Source organism: Dipodomys merriami, unplaced genomic scaffold, assembly GCF_024711535.1.
Source record: "Dipodomys merriami isolate MVZ:Mamm:240054 unplaced genomic scaffold, mDipMer1.0.p SCAF_574, whole genome shotgun sequence".
Taxonomy (NCBI): Eukaryota; Metazoa; Chordata; class Mammalia; order Rodentia; family Heteromyidae; genus Dipodomys; species Dipodomys merriami.
Window position 1 is genome coordinate 337,722 of NW_027206151.1, and position 14,656 is coordinate 352,377.

The 14,656-nt window shown below is 56.7% G+C and overlaps 1 protein-coding gene across 1 annotated transcript; it reads left to right on the forward strand.

Moving 5' to 3' along the window:
- Positions 1-13,129: 13,129 nt before the first annotated feature.
- Positions 13,130-14,216, forward strand: LOC138812982 (interferon-induced transmembrane protein 1-like). Its single transcript, XM_070001222.1, has 2 exons — positions 13,130-13,469; positions 13,912-14,216. The coding sequence occupies exons 1-2, from the start codon at positions 13,278-13,280 to the stop codon at positions 14,077-14,079; spliced, it is 360 nt and encodes a 119-aa protein (XP_069857323.1). The 5' UTR covers positions 13,130-13,277; the 3' UTR covers positions 14,080-14,216.
- The last annotated feature ends 440 nt before the right edge of the window (positions 14,217-14,656 follow it).

The following is a 14,656-nucleotide window of genomic DNA, read 5'->3' on the forward strand; positions in this document are numbered from 1 at the left end:
CTCAGCCGCTGCGTCCGGCTTGGCCCGGCCACCTGCACCTGCGCCTCAGCTGCTGCATCCCGGCCTGGCCACCTGCACCTGCGCCTCAGCCGCTGCGTCCGGCCTGGCCTGGCCACCTGCACCTGCGCCTCAGCCTCTGCGTCCGGCTTGGCCTGGCCACCTGCACCTGCGCCTCAGCCGCTGCGGCTGGCTCGGTCGCCCAGCCAGCTCAGCGTCCAGCTTCCTGTGTTAGTCGGAGAGAAGAGGCTCAAGGAGGCTCCTGCCCAGCCGGCTTTGAGTGGCCGAGCTTGGAACTCAGCCTCCTGAGTAGCTGGGAGGACAGGCCACCAGCCCCCGGGGGCGTCCCCTCCCACACCCACAACCTGGGAAGACAGGCCACCAGCCCCCGGGGGCGTCCCCTCCTATACCAACAACCTGGGAGGACAGGCCACCAGCGCCCCGGGGGCGTCCCCTCCCACACCCACAACCTGGGAGGACAGGCCACCAGCGCCCCTGGGATGTCCCCTCCTACACCAACAGCCTTCAGCCGTTGTAAGACACAGTAGGAAGCAGAAAATCACTGCTAGACAAAAAGACCACTGATGGGTCTCACTTTATTTAAAAATAATTAGCTAAGTTAATTTCCTGGACTGACCCTTATGTTCCAGTATGTTTCCACATGGGGCAGCTGGGTGGGTTTTTATGTTTGCAATCTCCGTGTCTTTTTTATATGTACACACACCACATTTTCTGTATTCTACTCGTTCTTGGGCACCTTTTACTTTAGCTGATTCCATAGTGTGGCAAAAATGTAAGAGAACCTGGGTCATGAGCAGTGCACTAGAGAGAGATGAGTTGGGATTGCTTTCTCCTTAAGTACAGTGGCTGGATCCTGCCGCCCCCGCTTCCTGAGATCGGAAATGGATATCCAGTATGTATCCAGTATATAGTATAGATACAGTATATATGCCCTCGGCATACATTTGAGATCCTATTTGAAAAATAGCAGAAGCAAATAGAGCTGGAGGTTGTTCAAGTGGTAGAGTGCTTTCCTGACAAGCACAATGCCCTGAGTTTAAACCCCAAGTATCCCCTCCACAGACTTCAAAAACAAACAAAAACATAAAATTCTCACGGGCATTATGTATCTCAGCTGATGGCTTTCAGTCAGTCCTGAGTTACCAGCTGTGTTCAACTCCATGTGTGATCTTCTGAATACTCCTTGTCCTTAATTTTATGAGAATTCTGTTTCCCAAAAGGCCTATGGGGCCTAAAACTAAAGTAAAAGCTGATGTGCTTAGTGGCAGCGATAAAGTGGAAATAGGAGATTCACTGAGAAGCAGTGTGTCTTTAGCAGAAACTGGTGGTGGTGTAGGAACAACGGACCACGCGTCCACAGTACGGTACTCGGCTCCTTTCTTCCTGAGTGCGTGGCACACTCTCTCAGGAGCTGCTGTACTGCCGTCCCCCCGTTCGACTGTCGCCAGTGCAGGGACACAGGCCGTGAGGGCAGCAGGCATGAGGTGCAGACTTCATGGGCAAGGTTCTAGAAGACACATTATTTATTTAGTGCTGGTGCCAGGGCTTCAGCTCTTACAGAAGCGGTTTCCGTCACTACAGCGCTCCACCACTTGTGCCACGCCCCCAGCTTAGCCTTTTCACTGATTAATTAGAGATTCAGTTTTCCTGACTTTTCTGCTAGTCTGGTTTTGAATCGCAGTGCCCAGATTTCAGCCTCCTAAGTAGCTAGAAATATAGGCGTGAGACACTGGTTCAGTAGCCATAAGTTGAAAGAAGGGAATAAAAAGGGAAGATTATTTTAATAATCTTTTAAGCCAATATATTTAAGATATTAGGCCAATATATGATAAAAAAAATTATTGATGAAGCTAGTAGCTGGTGGCTCACGCCTGTCATGCTAGCTACTCAGGAGGCTGAGATCTGAGGATCTCGGTTCAAAGCCAGCCTGGGCAGGGAAGTCCGTGAGACTCTTACCTCCAAAAATAAAACTCACCAGAAAACCAGAAGTGGCGTAGTGGCTCAAAGTGATAGAGCGCTCGCCTTGAGCAAGCTCAGGGACAGCGTCCAGGCCCAGAGTTCAAGCTCCACAACCTACAAAGAAATAAAAAAGCCGTTGAGGAAATGGTCACAGTTTACCTTTTTTTTTTTTTTCTCACCAACTCTTCAGCATTCGATGTTTTCCACGCTTCTGGTGCATGCGGTTGGAACCTGCCACAATCACGGCTCCTTTGCTACGGTGGCGGCCTTGGCGCAGGGCCGGAGCAGAGGTCTGGAGAGGATGCCAAGTCCAGCCGGGCAGGGCAGGGCCGAGGAGCCGGCAGGGGGCAGGGCGCTCCCCGCATCGCTGAGCACAGCCGGGGCACAGGCAGCCCTGCCACTGCCCAGTGAGGAGAGGGGTTGTTCCGGAGCCACCGTCCGGAGGGACTTGGTGTCTGTGGTTTGGGGAAATGCTGTCACGGAAACTGCTTTCCCGCCCGTGATGTGCTCTGTGCTCTGGTCTCCTCAGCCTTGGGGACGTGGGAAGGGGGAAGAGCAAAGAATTGCAATTTTAGGAGGACCTTGGCCAATTTTAGGAGGGGTCTGGCACCCTTCCCAGGCCCCACTGGGTGTGGCTATGGGACCCTGCTGTCCCCTGCACTTCAAGAGTGAAATGTTGGGGAATGGGATGGGGGAGAGGTGAGCCGCCCAGGGCTGGCCCTGGGCACTGGGGCTGCTGCCACGTAACCAAGATTTATCCTTGTCTCTTCGCAACGCCCCTCAGGCGGGGGGTTGGCCCCTGGGGGGTTGTGTGTGTGCACTTGGGTGTGTGCGTTGCATGTGTGTGCACACAGTGGGGAACATACAGGGGCAGGTACTGGTGGAGCTGCCCAGTGACTGGCATTGACTTTGTGCCACCTTGCCTGGAGGAATTCTTGGTCCAGCCCAGTTCTAGAAATGGCTCCTTCTCCCTGCAGAGGGCAGTGCTGGGAAGTGCTAGGGGCTCCCTGGGGATCCGCTCCTCGGAGGTTGAGTGGCCAGCACTGGGCTGCATTTGGAGGGATGGCCCTGGTCTGAGTGAGGGCGGTGGGCAGGGAGGACTCGGGGCGGGCGACGGCACCGGCCTGCTCTATCTGCTTTCCTCCAGCCCAGGGGCAGGGCCAGGATGGGCAAGGACGGGGCCTGGACCGCAGGCATCGTCCAGTCATTGTGCCGCCGGCACCGTTGTACACAGCTCTGCTCAGGCCAGGCAGGTCAGGCAAAATGAGGCCGGGAGCAGCAGCCAGGCACCCGGGGAGCCGCCTGCATTCGTGAGTCGTCTCTTGAAAGCATGCAGGCACTGCTGCTCTGCGATGAGCTGCGAAATGTGGTAAAAAGGAACAAGGAAAGAAAGAGGTGCCCTGTCTCCCCAACACCACTGGTGTGGCCAGCTGGTCCGAGTTAGAGACATCCCCGCTGGGTGCGACCGCGCGGGCTCTACGAGAATGACTCTCTGGGCCCAGAAAGGGTTTGCAAGGAAAGGACAACTTGGGGTGCCCAGCTATCTTGAAGGGAGGGTCTGGCCGAACTTGTCTTGTGAAAGGAGGCTCAGACAGAAACCCTCTTCACTAAGGAGCCCAGCCTTGACACCTCTGGGCTCCATAGATAGAGCAGCCTCACGGCAAGAAAGACAGGTGCTCCAGCTGTCAGACAGAGGGGAATCGGAGCCAGACCCCACCTCGTTTCTCGCCGTAAACCTCCTTGATGTTTGTCAGAGCACCTGCAGGGCTGGGGTCAGGTGTCCTGATCGGGGCTGGGGACATTCCTCCTGGGCTTTGTGTATTAAAAGACTTTCTCGTGTCCTAACGTTCCTTTTTGTGGAAACATCACAAACTCAGTACCTAAAAGGAAGGGCGGCTCAAGAACTCAGAACCCAGGGGACAAGGTGTCTCAAGAACTACCCCCTCCACCCTGGAGCCCAAGGACTCTGTTAAGCCTACATCAATGCTGGCACAGTTCCGTGGTATAAGTGGCAGGTTACCGGAAGTGGCGCTATAGCTCAAGTGGTAGAGCGCTCGCCTTGAGCTGAAGAGCCAAGGGACAGTGCCCAGGCCCAGAGTTCAAGCCCCACGACCGACCAAAAAAAAAAAAAAAAAAAAAGTGGCAGGTTACGTCTTCAGAGAGAGAAAGAGATACAAATGTGAACCCTTCCATGTCCTCTGCCTCCAGCAAGCTGAGGATGCCAGGCTGCCCCGCTGGTCCCCACCCTGCTTCATGCAGCCATTGATGCTCACAGCAGGGTCCTGACGGTGTGACTGCCTGGGGACGGGGCACTGCTGAGAGTGCCCAGCCTGTCCGGGGGCAGCCCATCCTCACCCAGCCTGTCCGGGGGCAGCCCATCCTCACCCACCCCTGGCTGAGAGGGTGGATGGGCAGCAGTGGCCACCCCAGCTGGAGCCCTCCTTTCCGGTGTCAGGCTGGTCCCAGCGCTGCCCCATGCCCTCTGCCCCCAGACGCCCTAACGGGATGCACAGGACCTTGACGCAGAGCCCCAGCCCAGGGTGTCTGGGGCCCAGGCCTACGGGCCTCTCAGGGAGAAACCCTTTTGACCCAGACAGTACTGTTTCCCAGGAGCTCTGTGGAGCCGCGGCCTGGGGCTCTGGGCTTCCTGGGACTGGAGGAGCCATGGCCCACAGAGGGACGGCAGCAGAACCAATTCCCACCAGACTTCTTTTTGGAAGCAGCTGCGACTGTGTTTTCCCCCTGTTACCCGCCCACTCCCATCCCCGCAGCCCCTCGAGTTATTCCAAGGCTAGCCCAATCGGCAGTGGGTCTCAGACTGCCCCCTGCCCTGGCCTGTTCTTGAGCTGCCTGCAGCTCTGGCCTGGCGCCCCGACGACCTCTAAGGCCTGTGCTGTGAGGGCGCCGTGGCTGGGGTCCCAGCAGGCCGGCTCTCAGCAGGCAGACCCAGGGCAGCACCTGACCCTCCGACCCTCACTGACCTCCGACCCTCACTGACCTCCGACCCTCACTGACTGGTCGCCGTGGCTCTCCACACCATGATTCCACGGGGGTGTGGTTGTGGGCACCTCTGCCTGCTCTCCAAGTCCAGCTGGACGTGTGTTCATGAATTACCGAGGCCTTCCCCTCTTTAGTCTCCGGCTTCTCCCCGGTGTGCAGTTCCTTGCGTCCCGAAGCTCTGTGAAGGTTTTTACCGTTACCAGAGATTCCTGGGGTGCTCGGGTTGCTAGGTGTGTGTGTGTGGGGAAGTATCGTGGCTTCAGCCAGGGCAGGACTGGCTCCTGACAGGAGCAGGCCTAAGAGGAAGGAGACGAGGAAGCTCTTAGTAGGAAAGGCACGCCTGCAGACTCAGGACTGGCGTGTGAGCAGAACTCCAGCCTTTGCCTCCAGCCTGGATTCTGGCAAATACGTCTAGGCCGGGAGTTTCGCCACCAGAAATGAACCAATCAAGCGATATTCAGCATTAATGCCCAGCTTGGATGCGAGTACAGCCGGTGTCTCCTTACCTGACTCCCTCCACGGGGACAGACGGTGCTGGTGGAGGACAGTGCCGAGGTTTGGGGAGCAGCGTCCACTGCTTCCGCCGCAGCCAGCCGCCATGTTCTGTGGCTAAGCCTTTCCCTAGCAGCTTTGTTTCCTTTTCCTGAGTTGGTGATGTGAGAGTTGACTGTGTGTGAGACATGTGGAGTTACACCCTGAAGAACAAATTACTCCAGGATGGGAAGGGAGGGAGGCCGTGCAGGGTCTCCTGAAATCCAACTAGACTTGCCTTGAGTTACTGCCCCTCCCTGCCTGCGACAGGGTCCCCAGGGCTTGGCCCAGGCCTGGGGCTCCGGGGCCAGGCCCACAGCCCCACCCCCTCCTCACCGTCCACTTCAGAGCTGCAGTCGGGCCTCACACAACCTCCACTCTCCAACACCCAGCCGGAGCCTCGCGCCCCGCGGCTGGCTGCGGGGACCCCTCTGCTGACACCCGCCGCTCGCTGCCGGGACCCCTCTGCTGACACCCGCGGCTCGCTGCCGGGACCCCTCTGCTGACACCCGCGGCTGGCTGCGGGGACCCCTCTGCTGACACCCGCGGCTGGCTGCGGGGACCCCTCTGCTGATACCCGCCGCTCGCTGCCGGGACCCCTCTGCTGACACCCGCGGCTGGCTGCGGGGACCCCTCTGCTGACACCCGCCGCTCGCTGCCGGGACCCCTCTGCTGACACCCGCGGCTGGCTGCGGGGACCCCTCTGCTGACACCCGCCGCTCGCTGCGGGGACCCCTCTGCTGACACCCGCGGCTGGCTGCGGGGACCCCTCTGCTGACACCCGCGGCTGGCTGCGGGGACCCCTCTGCTGACACCCGCGGCTGGCTGCGGGGACCCCTCTGCTGACACCCGCCGCTCGCTGCCGGGACCCCTCTGCTGACACCTGCCGCTGGCTGCGGGGACCCCTCTGCTGACACCCGCGGCTGGCTGCGGGGACCCCTCTGCTGACACCCGCGGCTGGCTGCGGGGACCCCTCTGCTGACACCCGCCGCTGGCTGCGGGGACCCCTCTGCTGACACCCGCGGCTGGCTGCGGGGACCCCACTGCTGACACCCGCGGCTGGCTGCGGGGACCCCACTGCTGACACCCGCGGCTGGCTGCGGGGACCCCTCTGCTGACACCCGCGGCTGGCTGCGGGGACCCCACTGCTGACACCCGCGGCTGGCTGCGGGGACCCCTCTGCTGACACCCGCGGCTGGCTGCGGGGACCCCTCTGCTGACACCCGCGGCTGGCTGCGGGGACCCCTCTGCTGACACCCGCGCTCTTCCCTGCTGCTGGGGTCTGTGCACGCTCCCCTCCCCCCCCCCCGCGCGTGTCCTGCTGGCAGAGGGGGGACCTGTGCCCCTCCCCGTGGCACCTTCCAGGCCATGCGGGGGGGGGGGGGGGGCTCTGGTGCTCACTGGTGGCAAAGGGGGCCATGATAGGAGAGGGGATGAGCTCAGGTTGGAGGGCAGCGACTTTGGTACCCAGAACAAACAGACGTTTCCACACCCTGGAGACACGGAGCTGTTGACAAGGAGCCCTGCAGCAGAATTGCTTTCAGGAACTCCAGAGCCCACCCTCTAAGGCGGAGAAGGCGCCGGCGCTGCTGTCAGATCCACCACTCAGGCTCCTCCAGCACATTTGCCGTCTCAAGCTTGTTTCTATGACCAGCGCAGCAGCGGCCCAGCGCAGCTGACTTCGGATCATTTCAGTGTGTGGGAGGAGGTCAAGGCCAAGGTCAACCACAGAGACACGGCCCTTCCCTCACGCTGTGGACTCTGGAAAGCGAGAGTCCCAGGGCAGTCCCTGTCTCCACACCGGCATTGGGGCCTTCAGCCCTCCTCAGCGCAGGGTCGGGGTGGCGCCAGCTCTGGTTGCTCAACCAGAGGGGCACACGCTGTTCAGCCACCTTCCAGGGCACGTGGAATCACCCCAAGTAGAGGCCCAGGCAGGACGCACAGAAGACAGCCAGGAAGACAACGTCATGAGCAGACCCACCGGGATTCCAGAAACATCCCAGATGTGAACGTCAGGTCCTGCCCAGAGTTGCGGTAGGCACTCTGAGAAGTGTGACCTGAGCCGCTGCTCTGCTCCGGGTGAGGAGCCTGAAGCTCTTCCTGTTGGGCACCCGGTCTTAACGGGGCCCTTGAAGGCTGGGCTCAGCGAAGGCTGTCTGTCTCTCTGTGCCCTCTGACATTAGCCAGTGTGTAAAATACCGGGGCGTGGCCATCTGGTGTTGAACCCCCCCAGCCCGGTTGGGGCAGGCCCCCAGCCCTCCACCTGGGACCTCGGGGAATACCGGGAGCCCCCAGCCCTGGGCAGCTTCCAGATGGTGCTGATGGTGGTGCTCTGGACTTCTTGGGCCCATGGGATCTTATCTAAGCCTCAGAGAATTCCTCCAGCCCCCGCCCTGTGTTGGGTTTGTCTGTGTGGAAATCCTGCCTTCCCCACACCACCTCTCAGTCCCCCCCACCCCAGCCTGAGCCTCTATCCCACACAGACCCTGTCCCACACGGAATCTCCCGCCACCGGCAGTACTGATGTGCAGAGAAGGAAAGCTCCCCAACCAACACACAGGCCAGTAGCCCCAAGGTTGTGCCACACAGTCAGTCTTTACAAGGACCCTCTCTGTCCCCATCCAAGGCTTTATTTCTGATTGATTATCAACCACAGTTCCAGAAATGTAGGTCCAGGCTAGCTGACAGATAGGGCCCAGAAATGTCTATTGCTAACCAGGTTCACCTGAGCTTGTGCAGGGGGGTGGGGTGGGGGGAAGGTGGGGGGGCGGGGGGGGGCGGGGAGGGGCTCTGCAGGAAACAGGAAGCCTGTGCTCACCACACGGTGTGGGGCACCCAGGATCCACCCCCAGGCGACATTGTCTGGTGCCCAGGAACCAAGGGAGCTGAGTGGGTCTCAGAGAGCACAGGCCTGCAGAGGGTGGGCGGCCAGGCTGAGCGGCTCTGTGGAGCTCAGGCCAGATGGCTTAGGGACATTGCCATATCAGAACCAAAAGCCAGGAGGTAAGAATAAACACTGTAGTCATATGTAACCTGAAGTTTCTCATTTCCCATTTGGTTATAACCAAGCAGCTAGACATGTTTTTAAACGTACTATCATGGTTTGCCCAAAGCTGTGGGGAAGCATGACTTGGGCAAATACTTCAAGGAAAACACCTGGAAAAACTCATCTTTGAACTAACAGGACCTTGTTAAAACAAGGAAAATAAGATCTCTTAACAGTGGGCTTTTCTACTCTAAAGAAGTGTCTCCTAAATGAAGGCACCGGGCTGCTTCTCAAGCCTATACCATCTGTGTCAATTAAGGAGACCGAATCAAACGCATCATTTCCAAGAGCACGATGAGCCCAGGGAGTGCTGTCTGTCCCAGCAGAGCGCGGACGTGCCAGGCGGCTAAGGGAAGATGCCTGAGCAGAGATGAGGACAGCTGGCCTGCGCTGAGCCTTGAGCGTCGGCTCCCGGGAAGAGGGCGTGTGGCCCTGGGCCTCCGCTGAAGCCTGTTGGCATGTGCTGTGGCCTGCTTGTTTCTTGTTTCTTTTTGGGTCACTCCTGGGCTTGAACTCAGGGCTTGTGTGCTCAAGGCAAGCTCTCTACCACTGGAGCCACAGGGCCACTTCTGGCTTTCTGGTGGTTAACTGGAGATAAGAGTCTCAAGCCTTTCCTGCCGGGCTGGCTTTGAACTCTGATCCTCCAATCTCAGTCTCCTGAGTAGCCAGGGTGACAGGTGTGAGCCACTGGCACCTGGCTGCTTTTCTGTTTTGCTAAATAAAATTTTGATAAACTTCCCACTTAAATAGACTAATTCTTTTTTTTTTTATTGTGAAAATACTGTACAGAGGGGTTACAATTACATGGGCAAGATAATGAGTACATTTCTTTTTTTTTTTAATTTTATTTTATTTGTGAACATACTGTACAGAGGAGTTACAATTACGTGGGCTGGATAATGCGTACATTTCTTACCAAGCATTGCAGCCTCCTCCTTTGTTTACCCTTCACATCCCTTCCCAGCCTCCCCCCTAGACTAATTCTTAAATTCTGTTCTGTGATGATGAAAAACACCCAAATGCTAGCAACAAATAAAACCTCAGGAACATAGCAACGTAGCATGCAAGTCACAAGCTTTGTACCCTGGGTTGAAATCCATGCTCTCTGGGCTGAGAGGCATTTGGGGCAGGGTCTCTGCAGGGGCCAGCTCCAGGAGAAGGAGGAGGCGGAGGACATGGCCCCTTCACCACAGCCTGGGGCAGAGCAAGGGCCGCCAGCAGGCCGAGGTTGCTGGGCCCATAGCTTCTGCTCCAAGGCCCTGCCTGGGAAGGATGATTGCAACAGCCAGCTAGAACAAGCTTAAGAAATAGAGGCCAGATTATGCAATCTTGTGCCAGATATGGAGCAATCCTTCCTTCCGTCAACTTTCCCCATCAACCTGGATTGCCTCATTCAGGACTATTCAACCAACCCAAATCATAAGGTCCTAAAAGTGGCATCATACACTGTTTAGAATGCTCTTCTCTGTCCCTGCAAGAGACTTTGTTTACTTTGACTGATCATCCATCACACTTCTAGAAATGCCAGTCGAGATAAACCAAGAAAAGGTAGAACATGATCCAAAAGTAGCCATGATCATATTAACTGTAAACGCATGGAGCACTCACTCCCCTTAAAAGTCTAAGGCCACTTACACTAAAGAAGAACCGAAACACACAGACAAAGCCACAGGGACAATTGCATAAGAACAACACTAAAAGTGAAACAGTAAAATCTGTCTGCCTCTCTCAAGCATGCTGTTTGTCATAATTATGCCACATAAGGATATATTTTATATGAAAAATAAAGGGGTCCATATAATATCATGGGGTGTGTTTTAGGGTTACAGCTGTGCATTGGCTCCCTTTAAGTTCAAGGTTTTGACATCATCGCAGCACGTTCTCTGATCAGAGTGGGAAGGAGGGTGTCAGACGCAGGAGGTCAGATCCGTAGGGACAGGCAGGTGTGCAGCAATACGGCGATACAGGCTGGGCAATGCAGCGGTGAGGAGCAGGCTTCTGATAGAGCTGCATGAACAGCGGGTTCGTAGAATTAACACCCTGAGAAAATAAAGCCAAGCTGGAACCACCTTCCCAATACAAGGTGGACTTGAATAAACCGGAATTGCCTGGTTTAATCTGTAGGCGAGGCACAGAAAGGCATATAAATCCTTGTGCTTGTCAGTGTCATGTTATAACAAATATTGGAATCGGTTGCCTTGGTGTTTGGTTCTGGAGTTTCCTGGCAGGGGTCTGGTGGCTCCATTCCTGCAGGGCCTGGGAGGGACACCTGGCAGAGCCTTCACAGCTGAGAGGCAGGAAGAGGAGGAGAGGCTGGGCTCCCAGTGACCGGCGAGGTGAAGGTCCTGCGGAGCTCAGGCCAGGCCGGCGGTAAGCGAAGGACATCCTGTCTGCTGGAAGGTGCCAGCGAGCGGAGGCCTCTCACGGGGTGGCCCTGAGAGGACGATTGTTACTTGCTTCGTCTGGGCTCTGAGCCTCAGTTTGCTGTCAGGTGTCCGGCACAATTACTTCTCTCTAACAGCGGACCAGGCTGAACTGAGGCCTGAACTCTGGGCACTGTGCCTGGCCTTTTTTTTGCTCAAAGATCGCACTCTATCACTTGAGCCGCAGCTCTGCTTCCAACATTCTGGTAGTTAATTGGAGATGACTTTCCTGCCTGGGCTGGCTTTGAACCACGATCCTTAGATCTCAGCCTCCTGAGTTTCTAGGATTACAGGCGTGAGCCACCAGTGTCCAGCTTTATTTACACAATTTTTATATCCTGATGGAGATACTAAGTTAGTTTATAATAATGCTGAATAAGTGAAGGGAACAGAATCAGCTTCCTGATCCCACCATTGTGTAATGATTACACACGTGAGCCGACCAGACTTGCAGAGTGGAGCTTCCTTCAGGCAGCAATGAATCCATCAGTGCAGAAGCCTTCCGGAACAGTCTGCTCCCTCCACCCAGGGCTGCTGCCCAGTGAGAATCCCACCCAGTTGCAGCCCTTCGGACTCTGGCTCCTGAGGAGTCTGAGAAGGACATTCGAAGGTCACAGGTTCCTGAGCGCCAGCCAAACCCTGCATCACCTCCTCTGCCCACACCTCACCATCAAGAGCACACTGCCCCCACGGGGGTAGAGAAATTACTAATTTATTAATTTTTATGTTTGTCAGTCGTGGGTCTTGAACCCTGGGCCTGGGCGCTGTCCCTCAACTCTTCAGCTCAAAGCTGGCGCTCTACCATTTGAGCCACAGCACCACTTCTGGCCTTTTCTGTGTATGTGGTGCTGAGGAATAGAACCCAGGGCCTCATGCATGCGAGGCAAGTGCTCTACCACCTCTCCAGCCCTGGCAAGTCTTATGCTAAAAGGAACTCTGTGGGAAAACTCAAAATAAGAGGGAGAGAAGGCTCTTCAAGGAAATTTCAACCTCTGACACTGAGAACACAGCCCCCTGGCCGTCACAAGCATGGAGCAGCTGGGCTCCAGTGGCTCACCCCTGTAACTCTAGCTATGTAGGAGGCTGCAGTCAAGCCCCAGTACCAGCACACATACACAAAGAGAGTGCTCAAAAGAACAAACCACGGTCACAGCAGTGTTCTGTAACAAATATGAAGAGAAGACATTCCCGCCTGGCCTCTGGTTGCGGCTGTGAGCCAGAGTGGCCAGTGGGTCAGACAGGGTCAGGGCTGTGAGCCAGAGTGGCCAGTGGGTCAGACAGGGTCAGGGCTGTGAGCCGGAGAGGCCAGTGGGTCAGACAGGGTCAGGGCTGTGAGCCAGAGTGGCCAGTGGGTCAGACAGGGTCAGGGCTGTGAGCCAGAGTGGCCAGTGGGTCAGACAGGGTCAGGGCTGTGAGCCACAGTGGCCAGTGGGTCAGACAGGGTCAGGGCTGTGAGCCAGAGAGGCCAGTGGGTCAGACAGGGTCAGGGCTGTGAGCCGGGGTAGCCGGCGGGTCAGACAGGGTCAGGGCTGTTAAAGCTCCTCATGTCTGGTAGGTGTAACAAGACTGTGTGGAAGATGCCGCTGACACATCTGCAAAAACTACGTGTGTTCGATGAGCCGAGTATTTTGGGGGCTGCCAGAAGTTCAAACTCCAGGTGAAAGGCTGCCTGCTGCTGTCTTTTCCTGCTGGGTGGCCTGAGCATTGTGCTGCCCTAAATAGTGCATTTCTTCCAAAATGGAAATGGGATCTTTGTGTAGATATCTGCTAGCCCATTTCTTCTTCTTCTATATTTATCTATCTCTATCTCTCTCTATATATTTTCTAGAAGTTGATATTAAACACTAATCTAGTTGTCCTTTTCATTTGAGCTACAAATTATAAATTACGTGCTAATGATTCTTAAAAATTAAATCATATAAACTGATTTAAACAAATTTATATTAAAACAGAAGTTATCCACTCTCAAAGCCCAAGGTGTTGCAACCACATCACTACACTTACTGTCATTTGTGCAGTGGGTTTCTCTTGCTATTTAATCTCTTGGGTGACTAAAGCCCATCTTTGCAAACTCCACCCTCACATCAGTGAGCTTGAATGGACTTCCCTGTTGCAACGTACAGCCCTGTGATTTGTCTTAAGTTCACCAATGTGCGTACAGGAAGCAGAACTATCAGAAGCCACTGAGCCAAGGGAGGGCCGTCCTAGCCCAGCATCCATCCTGTTCTCGCCTGCCCGTCGCCACGCACACTTGTGCACTCTTCTTCCTCTCGACACAGCGCGCTTCGCACAGCCAGGAGATGCAGAAGGGTCAGAAAGAGCTCTCGGAGCTGGGCGTCCCCCCCAGCTCTGCCCCCACGGTGACTACAGCCACCGTGATCAAGATGCCCCACGATGTCTCCACGCCCGATCACGTGGTCTGGTCCTTCTTCAACACGCTCTTCATGAACACCTGCTGCCTGGGCTTCATCGCCTACATCTACTCTGTGAAGGTATGTGTGGTGCTCGGTGTGGGAAAGAGCAGTGGTGCAAAGAGCACCAGGGGCCAAGAAGTACCACGTGCTGGGCACCGCTTGCGGTGTGTGTGGCTGAGTGTGTGTGTGTGCGTGTGCACGCGCGCGCGTGCGTGCTGACTCTTCACAGGCAGGAACAGGATGAGGCTGTCTACGGACCCTTAGGCTCAATGTTGGTGCCTGCTTTCAGCCTAGACAAATTCTCCATGAAGCCCAGTTCAGTCTGCAGATAGTGGCACTGGGCTGTGTGGGCTCACGGGCTTGGCCTTTGGGTGTGTGGGCAGCTGGCACTGGGGTCTCTAGGACAGCTGGGTGCGTGGAGGGGGTGCCGGACGGAGGGATGGAGCTGCAGTGGCAGGAGCGCTGGGCGCCTGGCTTCCGCCTGCCGCTCTAGGGGTCGTAACCATCCACTCTCTTCCAGTCTAGAGACAGGAAGATGGTGGGCGATACAGTGGGGGCCCAGGCCTACGCCTCTACTGCCAGAATCCTGAACATCTGCGCCCTCATCATCAACATCATCGCCGCTCTCATCGTCATCATTACGTTGGCCGTTAACATTGGAGCAGTCCTGAGAGGAATGGGCGTCTAGTCCATCCCCGCCCTTTCCTCTCCTTGGCCGGCCCCTCACCTAGCCCCCCATCTGCCACCCCCCACGGCCGCTGCCATGTCCGCTTGCACCCCACCTGCGGGGGGAGGGCGGTGTTTCAATAAAGCACACGTTTCTGAGTTGGTGTGACTTCTCTGGGGCGCCTGTGTGAGGGGGCAGCATCCGGCCACGGAGGCCGCCGCTGACCAGGGTTCTCTCCGGTGCTTTGCGGCTCTGAGCGGAGGTTCTGTGGCTGCCCTCCTGCCCCCTGCCCTCAGGTACCCTCAAGGGCTCAGAGGACCGCACCTCCAGGAGCCACCAGCCTGGGGTGGGCACACTCAGCACCATCCTGCCTAGAGTGGTGAAATCTCACTCCTTGCTTCTCCTGTGCCCAGGCAGAGCTGGATTCCTGGGGCTCTGCAGGCCTGGCCTGTGCATCTGGGGTCTCCCTGGATTCCTGGGACTCTGCAGGCCTCGTCTGTGGATCTGGGGTCTCCGTGGATTCCTGGGGCTCTGCAGGCCTGGCCTTGGATCTGGGGTCTCCCTGGATTCCTGGGACTCTGCAGGCCTCGTCTGTGGA

Coding starts and splice junctions, on each gene's coding strand:
- LOC138812982 (XM_070001222.1), top strand. CDS start 13,278: ATGCAGAAGGGTCAGAAAGAGCTCTCGGAGCTGGGCGTCCCCCCCAGC. Junction 13,470..13,911: donor CCTACATCTACTCTGTGAAG/GTATGTGTGGTG, acceptor ACTCTCTTCCAG/TCTAGAGACAGGAAGATGGT.